At 38.4% G+C, this 20,051-nt stretch overlaps 1 protein-coding gene across 2 annotated transcripts; it reads left to right on the top strand.

Annotated features, from left to right (window-relative positions):
• The first annotated feature begins 329 nt into the window (after positions 1-329).
• LOC122430126 (translationally-controlled tumor protein-like) lies at positions 330-16,297 on the top strand. Of its 2 annotated transcripts, XM_043450945.1 has the most exons (3): positions 330-333; positions 13,974-13,984; positions 15,658-16,297. In XM_043450945.1, coding segments are annotated over exons 1-3 (441 nt in total). In that variant the 5' UTR covers positions 330-332; the 3' UTR covers positions 16,087-16,297. The 2 variants fall into 2 exon arrangements, with proteins under 2 accessions (XP_043306880.1, XP_043306879.1); XM_043450944.1 differs by lacking the exons at positions 330-333; positions 13,974-13,984 and having other exon boundaries at positions 15,484-16,297.
• Positions 16,298-20,051: the final 3,754 nt, after the last annotated feature.

Below are 20,051 nucleotides of genomic sequence, written 5' to 3'. Positions count from 1 at the left end.
CTAGTTTTCATTCCCACCAACAGTGTAAGAGGGTTCCCTTTTCTCCACACCCTCTCCAGCATTTATTGCTTGTAGACTTTTGGATAGCAGCCATTCTGACCAGCGTGAGATGGTACCTCATTGGTACCACAACTTTCTTATCTATTTCTGCCGATGGACATCTAGGTTGCTTCCATGTCCTAGCTATTGTAAACAGTGCTGGGATGAACATTGGGGTACATGTGTCCCTTTCAATTCTGGTTTCCTCAGTGTGTATGCCCAGCAGTGGGATTGCTGGGTTATATGGCAGTTCTCTTTTCAGTTTTTTAAGGAATTTCCACACTGTTCTCCAAAGTGGCTGAACTAGTTTGGATTCCCACCAATAGTGTAAAAGGATGACCTTTTCTCCATACCCTCTCCAACATTTATTGTTTGTAGACTTTTGGATAGCAGTCATTCTGACAAATTTTGGCTCCAAAATCACTGCAGATGTTGATTGCAGCCATAAAATTAAAAGACGCTTGCTCCTTGAAAGAAAAGCTATGACCAACCTAGACAGCATATTTAAAAGTGAAGACATTACCTTGCCAGCAAAGGTCCATTTAGTCAAAGCTATGGTTTTTCCAGTGGTCATGTATGGATGTGAGAGTTGGACTATAAGGAATGCTGAGCACTGAAGAATTGATGCTTTTGAACTGTGGTGTTAGAGAAGATTCTTGAGAGTCCCTTAGCAAGGAGGTCAAGCCTGTACATCCTAAAGGAAATCAGTCCTGAATATTCATTGGAAGGACTGATGTTGAAGCTGAAAGCCCAATACTTTGGCCACCCGGTGCAAAGAACCGACTCATTGGAAAAGACCCTGATGCTAGGAAAGATTGAAGGCGAGAGGAGAAGGAGATAACAGAGGATGAGATGGTTGGATGGCATCACTGACTCAACAGACTTGGGTTTGAGTAAACTCCGGGAGATGGCGATGGACAGGGAGGCCTGACATGCTGCAGTCCATGGGGTTGCAAAGAGTCAGACACAACTGAGCAACTGAACTGAACTGACTGATTCTGACAGTACTCTTACATTTTCATTTTGCACATAATTGCAATTATTTTCATTTTTAATAGCATTTATTATTTCCTTTCTAACTTAATAACATGTGTGTTCATGGCAGACAACTAGCAATACATAAAACCACAAAATAAGAATAAGAAACCACAAAACAATCACCTATAATCCCCACCCCCTAGAGATAACCATCATTAGCATTTGATGCATTTCTTTCTAGTGTCTAAATATGTTTTTTAAAATTAAAGCAGGATTGACCTACAACACTATATTAGTTCCAGGTGCACAACATAGTAACTTGATATTTCAATATATTACAAAATGGTCATCATGATAAGTCTACCATTCATCACCATAGAAAGATATTATAATTACTATTTTGCTCATGCTGTACATTTCATTCTCATCACTCAATTATATTTTAAGAAGAAGTTTGTACCTCTTAATCTCCCTCACCTATTCTCTCCTCCCCCACCCTTTCCTACCACCTGTTAGTTCTCTGTTTCTATGAGTCTGTTTCTGTTTTGTTATCTTTGTTAGTTTGTTTTGCTTTTTAGATTGAACAGGTAAGTGAAATCATACAGAATTTGTCTTTCTCTGTTTGACTTACTTCACTTAGCATAACACCCTCTGGGTCCATCCATGTTGTCCAAATGGCAAGATGTTATTCTTATTTATGGCTGAGTAATGTTCCACATTTTCATCCATTCATCTCTTGTGTGCACTAAGGTTATGTCCATATCTTGGCTATTGTAAATAAAGCTGCAATGAATGCTGGGTACATATATCTTTTCAAATTAGTATTTTTCTTTTCTTTGGAACATCATGCAGAAGTGGAATTTCTCGATCATATGGGAGGTATACTTTTAATTTTTTGAGGAATTTCATGCTGTTCTCCATAGTGACTGCTCTAAGTTACATTCCCACCAACATCGCACAAAGTTTCCTTTATCTCCACATTCACACTGACACTTGTTATTTGTTGTTTTTTGATGACAGTCATTTTGACAGGTGTGATGTGACATTTCGCTGTAGTTTTGATTTGCATTTCGAACTTTTCATGTGTCTGTTGACTATCTATATGTCTTGGGGAAAAGATAATTTCAATGATTTAAAATTCATTTCACTTTTTTCTTTCAATTTTCACTGCTTACTGTTTTTTTAATAAAAACTATATTTATAATTTAAATAAATACAAATTCAGCTGGTAGAAAAATTCTAGATCACAAGTTTTCCCTTAAAAAATACTGTTTCACTACATCCTTATATTTAAAGTTTAGATTTTGGGTTGATCTGGCTTAACTTACTTTGATGCTAATAGTTTTATTTCATTCCTCTGACCAAACACTATAGAATTGTTTCTCTGATATCCAGATTCAAATATTTCAATAGATATTTTTACTTTATTAACTGCTTGTCTTTCGTTACTTTTAAAGTTATCTTATCAGCATAAAGCTATCAATATAAATAAAGTTCCCATCATATGGCAGGTCTACAGTTACCTGGGATCTGTGGGTCCTTGGATGCAGGTCCTTTTAAATGCCTTAAATTTCAATAGTAAGGGTCCAAGTGGAGTGTATCCTTTGTATTTCTATATTGTCTGCTGTAGTTTCTTCATTTTCATTTCTAATTTTACTGATTTGAGTCTTCATTTTTTCTTACTGAGTCTTAGTTTTACTGAGTCTGGCTAAGGATTTGTCTATTTTATTTACCTTCTCAAAGAATGAGCTTTTAGCTTTATTCATCTTTGCTATAGTCTCTTTCATTTCTTTTTCATTTATTTATGCTCTAGTTTTTAAGATTTCTGTCCTACTAACTTTTGGGGGTTTTGTTCTTCTTTTGCTAGTTGCTTTATGTGTAAAATTAGGTTGTTTACTTGATGTTTCTCTTGTTTCTTGAGGTAGGCTTCTATTTCTATGAACTTCCTTCTTAGAATTGCTTTTACTGAATCCCATAGGTTTGGGGTTGTCATGTTTTTAATTATCATTTGTTTCTATGCATATTTTGATTTCCTTTGTTATTTCTTCAGTGATCTCTTGCTTATTCAGAAGTGTGCTGTTTAGCCTCCATATGATTGTGTCCTTTATCGCTTTTTTTCCTCTAGTTAATAGTTAATATTATAGCATTGTGACCAGAAAAGATGCTTGAAATGATTGCAATTTTTAAAAATTTGCCAAGGCTAGATTTGTAGGCCAGAATGTGATCTATCATGGGAAATGTTTCATGTGAACTTGAGAAAAAGGTTAAATCCATTGTTTTCGTTTCTGTAGATATCAATGAGGTCTAACAGGCTCAATGTATTATTTAAAGCTTCTGTTTCCTTGTTATATTTCTGTCTGGATGATCTCTCCATTGGTGAGAGTGGAGTATTAAAGTCCCCCACTATTATTGTTTACTGTCAATTTACTCTTTCATAGCTGTTAGCATTTGCCTTATGTATTGAGGTGCTCCAATGTTGGGTGCACATATATTTATAATTGTTAAATCTTCCTCTTGGATTGATCTCTTATCATTATGTAGGGTCCTTCTTTGTCTCTTACAATGCTATTTTAAAGTTTATTTTATCTGATATGAGTATTGCTACTCCTGCTTTCTTTTGATCTCCATTTGCATGAAGTATATTTTCTAGTCCTTTACTTTCAGTCTGTATGTTTCCCTAAGTTTGAGGTGGGTCTTTTGTAGACAGTATATATAGGCATTTTATTTTTGTATCCATTTGGCCAGTCTTTGTCTTTTGGTTGGAGAATTTAACCTATTTACATTTAAGGTAATTATTGATAGATATGATCCCATTATCATTTACTTTACCGTTTGGGTTAGTTTTTAGAAAACTTTTCTGTGTTTTGTGTCTAGAGAAGACCCTTTGGCATTTGTTGAAGAGCTGGTTTTGTCGTATTTAATTCTCTCAGCTTTTGCTTGTCTGTAAAGCTTTTGATTTCTCCTTTGAATATGAATGAGATCCTTGCTGTGTAGAGTAATCTTGGTTGCAGGTTTTTCCCTTTCATCACTTTAAGTATATCCTGCCATTCCCTTCTGGCCTGCAGAATTTCTGTTGAAAGATCAACTGTTGCCCTTATAGGGATCTCCTTGTATGTCATTTGTTGTTTATCCATTGCTGCTTTTAATATTTGCTCTTTGTGTTTAATTTTTGTCAGTTTGATTAGTTTGCATCTTGGTGTGTTTCCTCTTGGGTTTATCCTGTATGGAGCTCTCTGGACTTCTTGGACTTGGGTGACTATTTCCTTCCCCATTTTAAGGAAATTTTCAACTTTTATCTTCTCAAATATTTTCTCATGCCCTTTCCTTTTGTCTTCTTCTTCTGGGACACCTATGATTCAAATGGTGGAGTGTTTAACATTGTCCCAGAGGTCTCTGAGGCTGTCCTCATTTCTTTTTATTCTTTTTTCTTTATTTATTTCCACCATTATATCTTCCAGCTCACTTATCCTTTCTTCTACCTTAGTTATTCTACTATTGGTTCCCTGCAGAGTGCTTTTAATCCCATGTATTGCATTGTTCATTACTGATTGACTATTCTTTATTTCTTCTAGGTTCTTGTTAAACATTTGTTGCATTTTCTCAATCCATGACTCTAGTCTATTTATCTGTAACTCCATTTTCTTTCCAAGATTTTGGATTATCTTTGCTATCATTATTCTGAATTATTTTTCAGACTCCCTATCTCCTCGTCTTTTGTTTGGTTTGGTGAGTTTTTATCGTGTTCCTTCACCTGCTGGTTATTCCTCTGCCTTTTCATTTTGTTTAGTTTGCTGTGTTTGGGGTCTCCTTTCTGCAGGCTGGAGGGTCATAGCTCCTCTTGATTGTGGAGTCTGCTCCCTGTGGGTGGGGTTGACGGTGGCTTGGGAAGGTTTCCTGGTTGGAGGAGTTTGTGTCTGTGTTCCGGTGGGTGGAGCTGATCTTGCATCTCTGGATGGCAATGCAGTGTCCAGTAGTACATTTTGGGGTGCCAACAGGTTTGGTATGGCTTTGGGCAGCCTGTATTTCAATGTTCAGTACTGTGTTCCTGTTTTGTTGAAGGATTAGTGTGGGGTGTCTTGCACTGGAGCTTGCTGGCTCTTGAGTGGAACTTGGAATCAGTGTAGGTATGGAGGCTTTTGGGTGGGCTCTCACCCATTAACATTCCCTGGGGTCAGGAGTTCTATGATAGCTCAAAGCTCTGGAGTTGAGCCTCCTGCCTCTGGGTTTTGATCCACCTCTTACAGTAGCACCAAGACTTCTGTATCCACACAGTACAGAAGAAAGAACCTCTAGGTTAATGGCAAAACAATTCTCCCCAGTCAGGAACACCCAAAGAGATTCACAAATTTATACAGAAAAGAGAAGGGGGAGGAGGGAGATAAAGGTTACCAGGAGGAGAAAAGGGAGAGTCAAAAGGGAAGAGTGCAATCAAGCCAGTAATCAAATCCCTATATGAAAGTGGATAATAAAAATTAGACTCTTAAAGGTATGAAACTAATAACAAATATGAAAAAGCAAAAATTAAAAACCTAGAATAGAGTTTCAGACTCTTAAAAGTGCAATACAAAAAAATCAAATACAAAAATTTTTTTTAATATGGAATTTGTTTAAAAGATAAGATTTTTTTGTTTTTTCCTTTTTAGAAAGGTAATAATAGGTCCTTCTGGAAACATGGAGAACACACACACTGCCACAGAAGAAAGGCAGCCAGGAGCACCAATGACTGGAGACTCCACTCAGAACCTGGTCTCAAAGAGCAGCCCTTCGGAGCAAGCAACATGAACTGATCCTTTTTTTTCCAAGTGGAGGTCAGTCTTCTGATAATGTTAACTTCAAAATGACCCTCCATCACATATGTTCATCCTGCATCTCCACCACAGGGTCGGAGCCAACGCGGGGCCACCAGGCTCAGGGATACAGGCACCGAGGCACTGCAAGCCCTACAGCAACGATCCTGTCTGGCCCAGCCATGGCGGACACTTCACCATCTTCAGAATGTCCTAAAAATTTTAAAGAATTTTAAATTTTAAGAGGATAACCTTAGTTCGAATCAAAACGAATCCTATTATCATTAACTAAGTATAAAGAAAATGTCAAGGGCCTTTTGAAATCCTATCTCCCAGCCTACAAACAACTTTTTAAAGTGACTAATTTAATTTTTTCTTTTCCATTATGGTTTATCATAGGATACTGAATACAATTTTCTGTGTTATACAGTAGGACATTGCTTTTTATCCTTCCTATATGTAATAGTTGGCATTAGCTTATCCCAAACTCCCAATCCTTTCGTCCCCCCCAATCCCTTGGCAACCACAAATCTGTTATCTACTTTGTGAGTCTGTTTCTGTTTTGTAGATAATTCTGCTTGTGTAAAAAGACTAATTTTAGAGTACTTTCCATTGTGTTATAAACTAAAATGTTTATATTTATGCAAATAAACTGCTTTAGCCATAATGATAGTTTTAATTTGAACTGAACATGATAATATCTATGATTTTGGAAAGGTGGGAAAAAGTTAATCATTGTATCCTATTCCATGTACACAGTATCTTTATTTCTAGATAGCTTCAAATTGTAAAACTGCATCAGGATGGAGAAAATTGGTTGCTAATAACTGTGGTTTTCTTGAACCAGAATATATAAATAGGTTTGCTGATAAAAGTGGTCTCACAGTACCAGCAGTTGCTTTAGTTTTACACTTTTTGTTTTTGTTGTTTAGTCGCCAAGTCATGTTCAACTCTTTTGCAACCCCATGGCCCATAGCCTGCAAGGCTCCTCTGTCCATAGGACTTTCCAGCAAGAATATTGGAGTGGGTTGCCATTTCCTTCACCAGCCAAAATGGTGTTATATAGTCTTGTGCTTTCATTTTGAAGAAACTTTACCAAAAATTCATGTAAGGGCTAGCTTTGCATCTGTCAGCATCAAATCTCTCATGAAAGTTCTAATCTTATACTGTCATAAAATTCTAATCTTATTTTACACCTTCATTTATGTATTATATATCCTGTGCAAAATATGGAAGACACAGTGGACAGAGTCAACAGGCCAGTGGTGTGCCAAGAGATACTTAAAATCAGTTTTCTGAAGGGTGGAGAGGAGGGAAGCTCTGATACATATTGTGTGCCAATTGTTATGGTGTAAGTATTTCTGGGTCTATCTTCAGTTAGGGTGAAAAATAGATGCCACCAATTAGAAGGACTTGCAAAGCATTTCAAATAGGAAGATTGAGTCAGAGCCCAATTTTCTGCACTGGAAATCTGTTATAAGTGTGTGAGATGTTCCTGAAAATCATGCCACTGTTCCCTGTCCAGTTGCTGGGAACCCAGAGTCTTCTGTGGCAGCAGCTGCCTAATCCCTGGATTCCATTTCCCTTAGGTTCTTTAAGAACTTTGTAGTACCCACAGCAATCTTAAAGGAACCATGAGAAGATTCTGGTGAGTCAGTTCTGTGATGCTCTATGAGTTTTTCCTGAAGGACAAGCTTAAGGTCCACCCTGTCAGCTCTTCCATGCATTGGGTAAATCCTTAATTCTCTCTGTTAAGTCCTTTATGTTCAAATTTGCCACATAAACTGGATTTCTTGTAGATTCCCATTTAGAACGTGAAATTCTTAACTCAGAAGATCTGGCCTTATCCTTTCCTCAGTTCTAAATGGCAACTACAAAATCCATTTGTGAAATCTTCTTAGCCAAATGTTTCCTTTCCCTCCTCTGACATTCCATAACTTGCTGTCTGTTCCTATGTTACAGGAATCCCATTTGCATATAAATTGTCCTCATTTTAGGATTTAGACAAGTTCAGGGCAGATAATGTAAGAACAGTAATGCATCTGCATAAAGACAATCTGTGGGAAGGACATTAATCTAAGGGAATGATAGACATGCAAGATTGGGCCAATAACAACACACTTATTATTAAATGATCTCAGCAATTCTGATACAGACTTCCTTCCCTACCCCTGAGGATTCATATCTGATCCCAGGGAGAGAGATAGCTACTGGAAAGTAAAGATTACTGACAGTGTCATTAAAATTTTGAGTGTTATTTGTGTGCACACCATGAAGGTAGAGAGATAGAATTTTTCATATTTTAATTTACACATCAGAGCTGTAGAGCCTCAGGACCATAAGTCCTCCCGGTACAGGAAAAGCTATAGCTCACAAAGCAGCTGCCACTGTAGCTCTCTGGCACAGAATTTTCAGCGGGCTGGTTAAACAGCATGCCTGCAGATCCAGGAAAACTCTCTGGATCATATCAATGTCTTTGCTACTTAGAGTTTCGGTGGTGAGGGGCGATGCAGGTCAGGAAGCAACAGTTAGAACTGGACATGGAACAACAGACTGGTTCCAATAGGAAAAGGACTAGGTCAAGGCTATATATTGTCACCCTGCTTATTTAACTTATATATGGAGTACATCATGAGAAACGCTGGACTGGATGAAGCACAATCAGGAATCAAGATTGCCGGGAGAAATATCAATAAGCTCAGATATGCAGACGACATCACCCTTATGGCAGAAAGCGAAGGAGAGCTAAAGAGCCTCTTGATGAAAGTGAAAGAGGAGAGTAAAAAAGTTGGCTTAAAACTCAACATTCAGAAAACTAAGGCATCTGGTCCCATCACTTCATGGTAAAAAGTGGCTGACTTTAATTTTGGGGGCTCCAAAATCACTGCAGATGGTGACTGCAGCCATGAAATTAAAAGATGCTTACTCTTTGGAAGGAAAGTTATGACCAATCTAGACAGCATATTAAAAAGCAGAGACATTACTTTGCCAACAAAGGTCCATCTAGTCAAGGCTATGGTTTTTCCAGTGGTCATGTATGGATGTGAGAGTTGGACTATAAAGAAAACTGAGCACTGAAGAATTGATGCCTTTGAACTGTGGTGTTGGAGAAGACTCTTGAGCGTCCCTTGGACTGCAAGGAGATCCAACCAGTCCATGCTAAAGGAGATCAGTCCCGGGTGTTCATTGGAAAAGAAAGAAAGTGAAGTTGCTCAGTCATATCTGACTCTTTGCAACCCCGTGGACTGTAACCTACCAGGCTCCTCCATCCATGGGATTCTCCAGGCAAGAATACTGGGGTGGGTTGCCATTTCCTTCTCCAGGGGATCTTCCTGACCCAGAGATCAAACCTGGGTCTCCCACATTACAGGCAGATGCTTTAACCTCTGAGCCAACAGGGAAGTATTGATTGGAAGGACTGATGCTGAACCTGAAACTCCAATACTTTGGCCACCTGATGATAAGAGCTGACTCGTTTGAAAAGACCCTGATGCTGGGAAAGATTGAGGGCAGGAGGAGAAGGGGACAAGAGGATGAGATGGTTGGATGGCATCACTGACTCAATGAACATGGGTTTGGGTGAACTCTGGGAGTTGGTGATGGACAGGGAGGCCTGGTGTGCTGTGGTTCATGGGGTCACAAAGAGTCAGACGACTGAGTGACTGAACTGGAAACTGGTGAGGGAAGAAAAGTCTTCCCAAGGCAGAAAATGAGTCTGGTGTCTTTGAGGATGAAAAGAGGCAACAATTGTATATTCTTACCTCCTTTGTCATAGATTGGGTGACCATAGGTATGTGAGTTTATCTCTGGGCTTTCTGTTCTATTCCATTGATATATGTTTCTGTGCCAGTGCCATATTGCTTTGATTAACATAGCTTTGCAGTATAGTCTGAAGTCAGGGAGTCTGATTCCTCCAGGTCTGTTATTTCTTTCTGAAGATTGTTTTGGCTATTTGGGGTCTTTTGTGTTTCCATACAAACTATAAAATTTTTGTTCTAATTCTGTGAAAAATGCTATTGGTAATTTGATAGGGATTGGATTGAATCTGCAGATTGCTCTAAGTATTATAGTCATTTTCACATATTGATTCTTCCAATCCAAGAACATGATATATTTCTTCATCTGTTTGTGGCATCTTTGATTTTTTTCATTTGTGTCATAGTTTTCTGAGTATGGGTCTTCTGCTTCCTTAGGTAGGTTTAATCCCAGGTATTTTATTCTTTCTGTTGCAATGGTAAGTGGGATTTTTTTCCTTAATTTCTCTCTGTGATCTTTTGTTGTTAGTGAATAGGAAGGAGGAGATATACATATAGTTGATTCATTTCATTGTACAACAGAAACTAATGCAACATTGTAAAGTAACTATACCCCAATTAAAAAAAAAAAGAAAATAGGCAACAAAGGCAAAATAGATAGTCAACAAGGACCTACTGTGTAGCACAAGGAACTCTTCTCATTATTCTGTAGTAACCTGTATGGAAAAAGAATCTGAAAAAGAAGGGATATAGGTATATGTATAAATGAAACACGTTGTTGTACCCCTGAAACTCAGGCACTGTAAGTCAACTGTACTGCAATATAAAATAAAAATTAAATTAAGGATTTTTAAAGAATAAGAAAAAGTGAGGCAACAAGGGGTACACACATACAAATGAAGCTTTTGTTGTGGACATTCAGTAGCTCTAGTGATTTGTCAACAGGTTTTTTTTGTGTGGGTTTTTTTTTTGGGGGGGGGGGCACATGTAACCAAATCTTCTCAGGAGGAAAATAAAAATGGCAGATGATTACTGTACCCAAAACATCCTAATCTTGGACAGTGTTTAAGCTAAGTTAAGTCACTCAGTCGTGTCCAACTCTTTGTGACCCTGTGAACTGTAGCCCACCAGGCTCCTCCATCCATGGGATTCTCCAGGCAATAATAGTGGAGTGGGTTGCCATTTCCTTCTCCAGGGGATCTTCCAGACCCAGGGATCAAACCCAGGTCTCCTGCATTGCAGGCAGATACTTTATCATAGTTTTAATGTTGGGGAGCATAGTGTAAGAAGCAATATTTATTCAAATTATGACCCTGCATTTACTTCCAGGCTTTTGTGGCTTGGCCTTAAGATTAAACAAGTAATGATTATCCTGCAGTGATATGAATGCATGGTATCTTCCCATCTAATCCAGCTTATACACGCCTTAAGACTCAGTTGTAAATTCCACACAATACCTAGCACAGTACCTCATACTTAGTAGGTGAGCAAGATGTGTGGTAAATGAGTGAATACCTATTCAGTTCAGTTCATTCACTCAGTCGTGTCTGACTCTTTGTCATGAACCGCAGCACACCAGGCCTCCCTGTCCATCACCAACTCCCGAGTTCACCCAAATCCACGTCCATCGAGTCCATGATGCCATCCAACCATCTCATCCTCTGTCATCCCCTTCTCCTCCTGCCCTCAATCTTTCCCAGCAGCAGGATCTTTTCAAATGAGTCAACTCTTCACATCAGGTGGCCAAAATATTGGAGTTTCAGCTTCAAAATCAGTCCTTCCAATGAACACCCAGGACTGATCTCCTTTAGGATGGACTGGTTGAATACCTTTTACTTTTACACATTTTCTTTTCTTCCAAATACTCACACACATACACAAACCCTGCCAACACCATAAATTACATTAATACAAACATTACCAATTTAGAAATTGTAACAACAGGATTTAGTAATATTTTATCCTGAACAAACTGAAGAACTTCCAAATTTATTTTCTAATTTAAAATCATAAGCTTTCCTAAGGTAGTAAAAATAGTGATTGTCAATTTCATAATACAAATGAAAATTTAGTATCAATCATTTAAATTATTTCTTTCCATTTATTTAGTTATTTCAGAGAAAAAGATAAATAACTCAACAATAACTTTTATGTTAATTTCTCTAAAATAAGCTATGTTCTTGAATGTCCACAATACTTCTGCTTATGGCTTCTTTTGAAAAATATTTAGAGGGGTCAAAATTATTTTTTAAATGTTGATGTATGGATGTAGCAGTAAGACATTTTTTTCCCTTGGTAGAGTAATTAGAGTTCCCTTTTGGAAAATAAAAAAGCAAGTAAATACATTGGCAATTCCAATGAGTGTCTTTAAATACTAGCTCTGCTAATTTCCAAAGAAGCCAATGGTCCCGTATTTTGCCTTTATGCTCTCAAGAGAGAGCAACCTCATATAAGACCTGTCTACCTTGAAGACCACCTAATGTTTTACAGCTACAATTTCTAAAGAAAAACATGACAAAAACATGGCCTGAGGCAGTACCATTTTATGAACAAATGTTCCCAAGTCACAGTGAATATTCCACATGACCAAATTTGCATGCTTTTTGTATTTGCCTGTAACGGTAGCCATTAGTACTATGGGATAATGTATACACGTATATATACACACGTTTCTACTTAAAGTCAGATCCTAAGAAGTTCTTTAAAATAATATTCTTTAAAGAGGGAGTTCTGATGAGGTTTGAGTCAGAGTGACAGAAAAATCTGTTAATCTCCTATCAGGCAGAGTTAAATAACAGTCTTATTAGAGACTTTGATGATTTTGGAGGAAAATTTAATAATGATATAAATCAAATGTTAAAATAATCCTCTAAGGAAACTTACTTCATTTGGGAGAAAAATAAAGTTTCACTAGTAACCATAGTGAGTTGATATTATTGCAGTTGTTTTTATAAGTTGTTGCTATGACTTTTTTGACTTTGGGGCTAGATTTTACTTCAAATACAACAGATGGCAACGATTACACTTCTGTAACTTTTTTTTCTTGAATAACTAAACAGAGCATAATAAAATAAACAGTCGTATACACTAGAGAGTTTTGTTTTGTTTCACATTTTATTAAAACTAAAAGTGAACAAAGTAACTCAAACCAAATATAAAATGAGACCTCCATGTATTTCAAACTTTACCTAAAAATTGAAAAATATTAAGATATTCTATTTTTTTTTTTTTTTACTTCTCTCATGGTTTTAAGGAAACTAAAACAAAATGGAACAAAAGATAGTAAGAAAGAAAGTTTGCAACATCAACAACTCAAATCAGAAGCAAATATTAAAAGCCTAGGAGAAATCGTCTATCTGTCTCAGTTCAGTTCAGTTGCTCAGTAGTGTCTGACTCTTTGTGACCACATGGACTGCAGCACACCAGGCTTCCCTGTCCATCACCAACTCCCGAAGCTTGCTCAAACTCATGTCTATCGAGTTGGTGATGCCATCCAACCATCTCATCCTCTGTCGTCCCCTTCTCCTGCCTTCAATCTTTCCCAGCATCAGGGTCTTTTCTAATCAGTCAGCCTTTTACATCAGGTGGTAAAGGCATTGGAGCTTTAGCTTCAGCATCAGTCCTTCCAAAGAATATTCAGGATTGATTTCCTTTAGGATTAACAGGTTTGATCTTGCAGTCCAAGAGACTGTCAAGAGTCTTCTCCAATACCACAGTTCAAAAGCATCAGTTCTTCAGAGCTCACTCTTCTTTATGGTTCAACTTTCACTTCCATACTTGATTGCTGGAAAAACCATAGCTTTGACTATATGGAACTTTATCTGTCTCACTTGCTACAAATTGGAGAAACCATAATTTGATAGAATTAAAATCTGAAAAGAAAATCTTATAATGGAATTTTTATCCCAGAGATGTTCAGTTTTTATCTTAGTATTATGTGGTATCTGTCAATACCCTGAATTTTCCTTTTCATGACCTCTCCAAAAGGAGAAGATTTGGGTAATTTTCAAAATTCAAACTAAAGCTTACAAATAAAGACAGATAATGATTATTTTTCACAGAGCATATTTTAAATAAATTAATTCTATAAGGATTATTTAATCAAAAATGACATAGTTGATGGGAAATACCCTCTAATGAACAAGAACACTGATGTCAGGGATGAGATTCACATTTCCAGATGTTTAAAATGTTGATGAGTGTCCTTGGGTTAATCATTTGACTTCCATTCTTTATTTTCCCATTCTGACAAATGAAGGCAATAAATTCTCTGATAAGATAGAATTTATAAGTCATGCTGAAATGTTGATATATTATAATTAGATAGGGACTTTAATGCATCATAATAATATCAGTGATGGAACTCTTAGTCATGGTGATTTCTTTGGCAGGGATAAAATTCTGTCTTCAATAGTGTGTGGAATGGTTTCTCAATTGCCAAATTGCCTTTTTAATGATCTCACCGTGATTTCATCCTTTGGTTAAGAGCTTGAGAATTTAATGAAGTAAAGTGTACTGACTGAGCAATACCCAAAGTATTTGCCTATAAAATTTTTATTTAAAAAAAATCTTGCAGAAATTCAGCAAAATTACTAAAGAAAGCCAGCAAAACCAATCTTAGCGATGCTGAAAGATCAAATACCTCTAGTAAGAATCACTGATACTACAAGTCAACTAATTATTAATTATTGCAGACCCAAGGCCACTAATCTGAGAACAAATAGACTGAAGTTTCATATCCAAGATATGTTTTCTGACTGTAAAAATAATGCTTGATGATGATTTTTAAAATTCATAAAAATAGAGTAAAAGAGTACCATAAGCATTCATAATGTCCCCTCAAAAAATGACTATAATTTTACTATAATTTTTGCCAGTATTTTTTTCCTAGACTGCATGTCTAGGCAGTCCTCTTTTTACATATTTCTTTCCTGGAAATGTATTTAAAACTTAGAAGACTAAAATAATCAAATTTTTAAATAGCACATGTAAATAGATCAGGTTATATTTGCAAAGAATTAAAATCATACATACACACTTATATATCACACACATGTTGCAGTTTCTGCATTACAGTTCAGATGGGCCCAGGTACATGAGAAGATGGCAGTGCAGAGAGGCCTCCAGAAGACCCAGGCATTCTTGTTCAGAGCAGGCCTTTCCCCTACCAAGCCTTCTGCAGGGCCAACAGCAAGAGTTCCTCACCCTACAAGCCTGGCTAAGCTGAGTGCCTGGACGAGAGGTGGGGACAAGGGACTGGGCTTCCCTTGCACACACCTAATGGGTCCCAGCCAGCCCTGCACACTGTGATCATCAACATGAGTGTCCCTGATGAACGTGAGTGTCCCAACTCGGCTGCCTGTACAGGAAGACCTAAGGTCATCTGCCACTCAGCCTACCGTCAGCCTGCCCTGACCCCATCGTGCGAGAAGCATGTACAGTAGGGGCAAAGCTTGAGTCATCTCTTCAGTGAGCTGAGGGCTTCATGGAGCTTCCTTAGCAAATAAGACGAGAGCATCAAAGAGCAGGACAACACAGAAGGCTGAATCAGGTCTCTGTCTGCAAGAGACTGGGGCCAGCAGCACCAAGGACCAACCAAAGCACATTTGCAAGGCTGTGGCAATCTGCCCTTCCTTCTGCAGAAGACCTTAAAAGCATTCTGCAAAATTACCTCTGTTCAAAACTATGCATGTACATTAATCATAGAATGTGTGTGCTGAAGAAATACCGTATAATAAATAGGATAGTATATTAATATATTTATACATGCACATCTGTATACATATATGTTTCATTATAATATTGGATTATGCAAGCTTTTTAATCTTTTTAATATTTATTCCTTATGATGCTCATTGCATTAACTTACTCTCACTTATATTAAGAATTTTAGCTTTTCACTTGCTCCCCCCGCCCCCCCCGAGAGTCGCTCTGGCCGCACTGCGCTCGCTCTGAGCTCTGGGCTCCTGCTAAGCCAGCGCCGCTGTCGCCTCCCTCCAGTCGCCATCATGATCATCTACCGGGACCTCATTAGCCATGATGAGATGTTCTCCGACATCTACAAGATCCAGGAGGTCGCGAACGGGCTGTGTCCGGAGGTGGAGGGGAAGATGGTCAGTAGGACAGAGGGTAACATCGATGACTCGCTCATTGGTGGAAATGCCTCCGCTGAAGGCCCCGAGGGCCAAGGTGCCGACAGCACAGTAATGACTGGTGTGGATAGTGTCATGAACCATCACTTGCAGGAAACCAGCTTCACAAAAGAAGCCTCCAAGAAGTACATCAAAGATTACATGAAGTCAATCAAAGGGAAACTTGAAGAACAGAGACCAGAAAGAGTAAAACCTTTTATGACAGGGGCTGCAGAACAAATCAAGCACATCCTTGCTAATTTCAAAAACTATCAGTTCTTTATTGGTGGAAACATGAATCCAGATGGCATGGTTGCTCTGCTGGACTACCGTGAGGATGGTATAACCCCACATATGATTTTCTCTAAGGATGGTTTAGAGATGGAAAAATGTTAACAAAGTTGGCAGTTACTTTGGATCAATCACCTGTCATCATAACTGGCTGGCCACTGCTTTGCATTCACACAACACCAGGACTTAGACAGATGAGACTGATGTCATCTCGAGCTCTTCATTTGTTTTGAACGTTGATTTATTTGGAGCGGAGGCATCGTTTTTGAGAAAACGTGTCATGTAGGTTGTCTAAAAATAAAATGCATTTAAACTCGTTGAAAAAAAAAAGAATTTTATCTTTGCAGGGTATAGAGAACAAGGAACGCTTCTACACAGTTGATGGGAATGTAAATTAATGCAGTCACTTTGGAGAACGGTATGGCGTTTCCTTAAAAACTAAAACTAGAATTCCCATATTATCTTACAATTACACCCTCAGGTATAATATCTGAAAACTTTTAATTCAAAAAAATACAAGAACCACTATATTCACAGCAGCACCAATTGCAATAGCCAAGACATGGAAGCAATCCCAATGTCTACTGACAGACGAATGGATAAAGAAGACATGCTCCATTTTGTTGTTGGTACATATATACAACAAAACATTGCTGTTGCTGTTCTGCTGCTAAGTCCTCTCAGACTTTTTGAGACCCCAGGAACTGCAGCATGCCATGATTCCCCATTCTTCACTATCTCCTAGACTTTGCTGAAACTCATGTCCACTGAGTCAGTGATGCCATCCAACCATCTCATCCTCTGTCACCAGTGGCCTCTTGCTCTCTATATTTCCCAGCATCAGGGACTTTTCCAATGAATAAGCTCTTCTCACAGGGAGGCCAAAGTATTAGAGCTTCAATTCAGAATCAGTCCTTCCAAAAAATATTCAGGGTCGACTTCCTTTAGGATTGACGGTTTGATCTCCTTACTCTCCAATGGACTCTCAAGAGTCTTCTCCAGCACCACAGTTTGGAAGCATCAGTTCTTCAGCACTCAGCATTTTTTATGGTCCAACTCTCACAATCATGCATGACTATTGGAAAAACATAGCACTGACTATACAGACTTCGGTCAGCAAAGTGATGTCTCTGCTTTATAATACTCTGTCTAGGTTCAAGGGATTAGATCTGCTAGACAGAGTGCCTGTAGAACTACAGATGGAGGTTAGTAACACTGTATAAAAGGTGGTGAGCAAAGCTGTTCCCAAGAAAAAGAAATGCAAAAATGCAAAATGGTTGTCTGAAGAGGCCATACAAATAGCTGAGAGAAGTGAAAGGCAAAGGAGAAAAAGAAAGATGTACCCATCTGAATGTAGAGTTCCAAAGAATAGCAAGGAGAGATAAGAAACCTTCCCTAAATGAACAATACAAAGAAATACAGGAAAACAACAGAATGGGAAAGACTAGGGATCTCCTCAAGGAAATTAGATACCAAGGGAATATTTCATGCAAAGATGGGCATAATAAAGGAGAGAAATGATATGGGCCTAACAGAAGCAGAAGATATTAGGAGGATGTGGCAAGAATACACAAAAGAACTATACAAAAAAAATCTTAATGACCCAGGTAACCAAGATGGTGTGACCACTCACCTAGAGTCAGACATTCTGGAGTGCGAATTCAAGTGGCCCTTAGGAAGAATCAGGACAAACAAAGCTAGTGGAGGTGATGGAATTCCAGTTGAGCTATTTCACATCCTGAAGATGATGCTGTTAAAGTGCTGCACTCAATATGCCAGCAAATTTGGAAAATTCAGCAGTGGCCACAGGACTGGAAAGGTCTGTTTTCATTCCAATCCCAAAGAAAGGCAATGCCAAAGAATGTTCCAACTATCTGGCAATTGCACTCATTTCACACACTAGCAAATTAATGCTCAAAAAACTCCAAGACAGGGATCAATAATACATGAACTGAGAATTTCCAGATGTTCAAGCTGGATTAAGAAAAGGCAGCAGAAACAGAGATCAAATTACCAAAACCTGCTGGATCATAGAAAAAGCAAGAGGATACCAGAAAAAAAAAATCTGCTTTATTGATTACCCTAAATCCTTTGACTATGTGGATCACAACAAACTGTGGAAAATTCTTCAAGAGATGGGAATACCAGACCACCTAACTGCCTCCTGAGAAACTTGTATGCAGGCCAAGAAGCAACAGTTAGAACCAGACACGGAACAAGGACTGGTTCCAAATTGGGAAAGTACTTAAAGACTGTATATTGTCACCCTGCTTATTTAACTTACATCCAGAGTACATCGTGTGAAATACTGGGCTGGATGAAGCACAAGCTGGAATCAAGATTGCCAGGAAAAATATTAACAACCTCAGATATGCAGACGACACCACGCTTACGACAGAAAGCGAAGAGGAACTAAAGAGCCTCTTGATGAAAGTGAAAGAGGAGAATGAAAAGTTGGCTTAAAACTCAACTTTCAAAAGACAAAGAGTTTCTGGTCCCATCACTTCATGGCAAACAGATGGGGAAACAATGGAAACAGTGACAGACTTTATATTCTTGGGCTCCAAAATCACTGCAGATGGTGACGGCAGCCATGAAATTAAAAGACACTTGTTCCTTGGTAGAAAAGCTATGACAACCCTAGAAAGCATATTAAATAGCAAAGACATTACTTTGCCAGCAATAGCCATTATGGATGTGAGAGTTGGACCATAAAGAAGTTTGAGAGCTGAAGAATTGATGTTTTTGAACTGTGGTGTTGGGGAAGACTCTTATGAGTCCATTAGACTGCAAGGAGATCAAATGAGTCAGTCCTAAAGGAAATCAGTCCTGAATATTTATTGGAAGGATAGATGCTGAATCTGAAGCTCCAATACTTTGGCCACCTGTTGCAAAGAGCTGAGTTTGTAGAAAAGACCCTGATGCTGGGAAAGATTGAAGACAGCAGGAGAAGGGGATGACAGAGGATGGTGGTTGGATGGCGTCACCAACTCGATGGACATGCATTTGAGCAAACTCCGGGAGATGCTGAAGGACAGGGAAGCCTGGCGTGTTGTAGTCCACACAGTCTCAAAGAGTTGGACACAACTGAGCAACTGAAGAACAGGGTTTGTCATAGCTTTTCTTCCAAGAAGCAAGTGTCTTTAAATTTCCTGGCTACAGTCATCATCCACAGTGATTTTGGAGTCCAAGAAGATAGTCTGTCACTGTTTCCATTTTCCCCATCTATTTGCCATGAAGGGATGGGACCGGATGCCATGACGTTAGTTTTTTGAATGTTGAGTTTTAAGCCATGTTTTTCACTCTCCTCTTTCATCTTCATCAGGGGGCTCCTAGTTCTTCTTCAATTTCTGCCAATGGAGTGGTGTCATCTGCATATATGAAGTTATTGATATTTCTCTTGGCAATCTTAATTCCAGCTTGTGCTTCATACAACCTGGCATTTCACATGGTGTGCTCTGCATAGAAGTTAAAAAAACAGTATGCCAATATACAGCCTTTATATACTCCTTTTCCAATTTTGAACCAGTCCTTGTTTCACACCCTGTTCTAACTGTTGCTTCTTTTCCTTTCCATAAAAAAAAAATGTTCTTTCCATCATAGGGGATTGGAATGCAAGAGTAGGAAGTCAAGAGATACCTGGAATAACAGAAAAGTTTGTTCTTAGAGTACAGAATGAAGCAGGGCAAAGGCTAACAGTTTTACCAAGAGAATGCTCTGGTCATAGCAAACATCCTCTTCCAACAACACAAGAGATATCACCAGATGGTTAATATGGAAATCAGATTGATTATATTCTTTGCAGCTGAAGATAGAGAAACTCTATATAGTCAGCAAAAATCAGACCCAGAGTTTACTATGGCTCAGATCATCAGCTCCTTATTGTAAAACTCAGGCTTAAATTGAAGAGAATAAGGAAAACCACTAGGACATGTAAGTATGACCTAAATAAAATCCATAATGACTATACAGTGGAGGTGATGAATAGAATCAAGGGATTAGATCTGGTAGACGAAGTACCTGAAAAAGTATAGGAGGAGGTTCATAACACTGTCCAGGAGGCAGTGACA

This window comes from Cervus canadensis, chromosome 28 (genome assembly GCF_019320065.1).
Source record: "Cervus canadensis isolate Bull #8, Minnesota chromosome 28, ASM1932006v1, whole genome shotgun sequence".
NCBI classification, from domain to species: domain Eukaryota; kingdom Metazoa; phylum Chordata; class Mammalia; order Artiodactyla; family Cervidae; genus Cervus; species Cervus canadensis.
This window is presented reverse-complemented; position numbering and strand designations above follow the sequence as displayed.

What these genes read in the sequence shown, in the direction of transcription:
- LOC122430126 (XM_043450944.1), top strand. Translation starts at nt 15,568, where the DNA reads ATGATCATCTACCGGGACCTCATTAGCCATGATGAGATGTTCTCCGAC.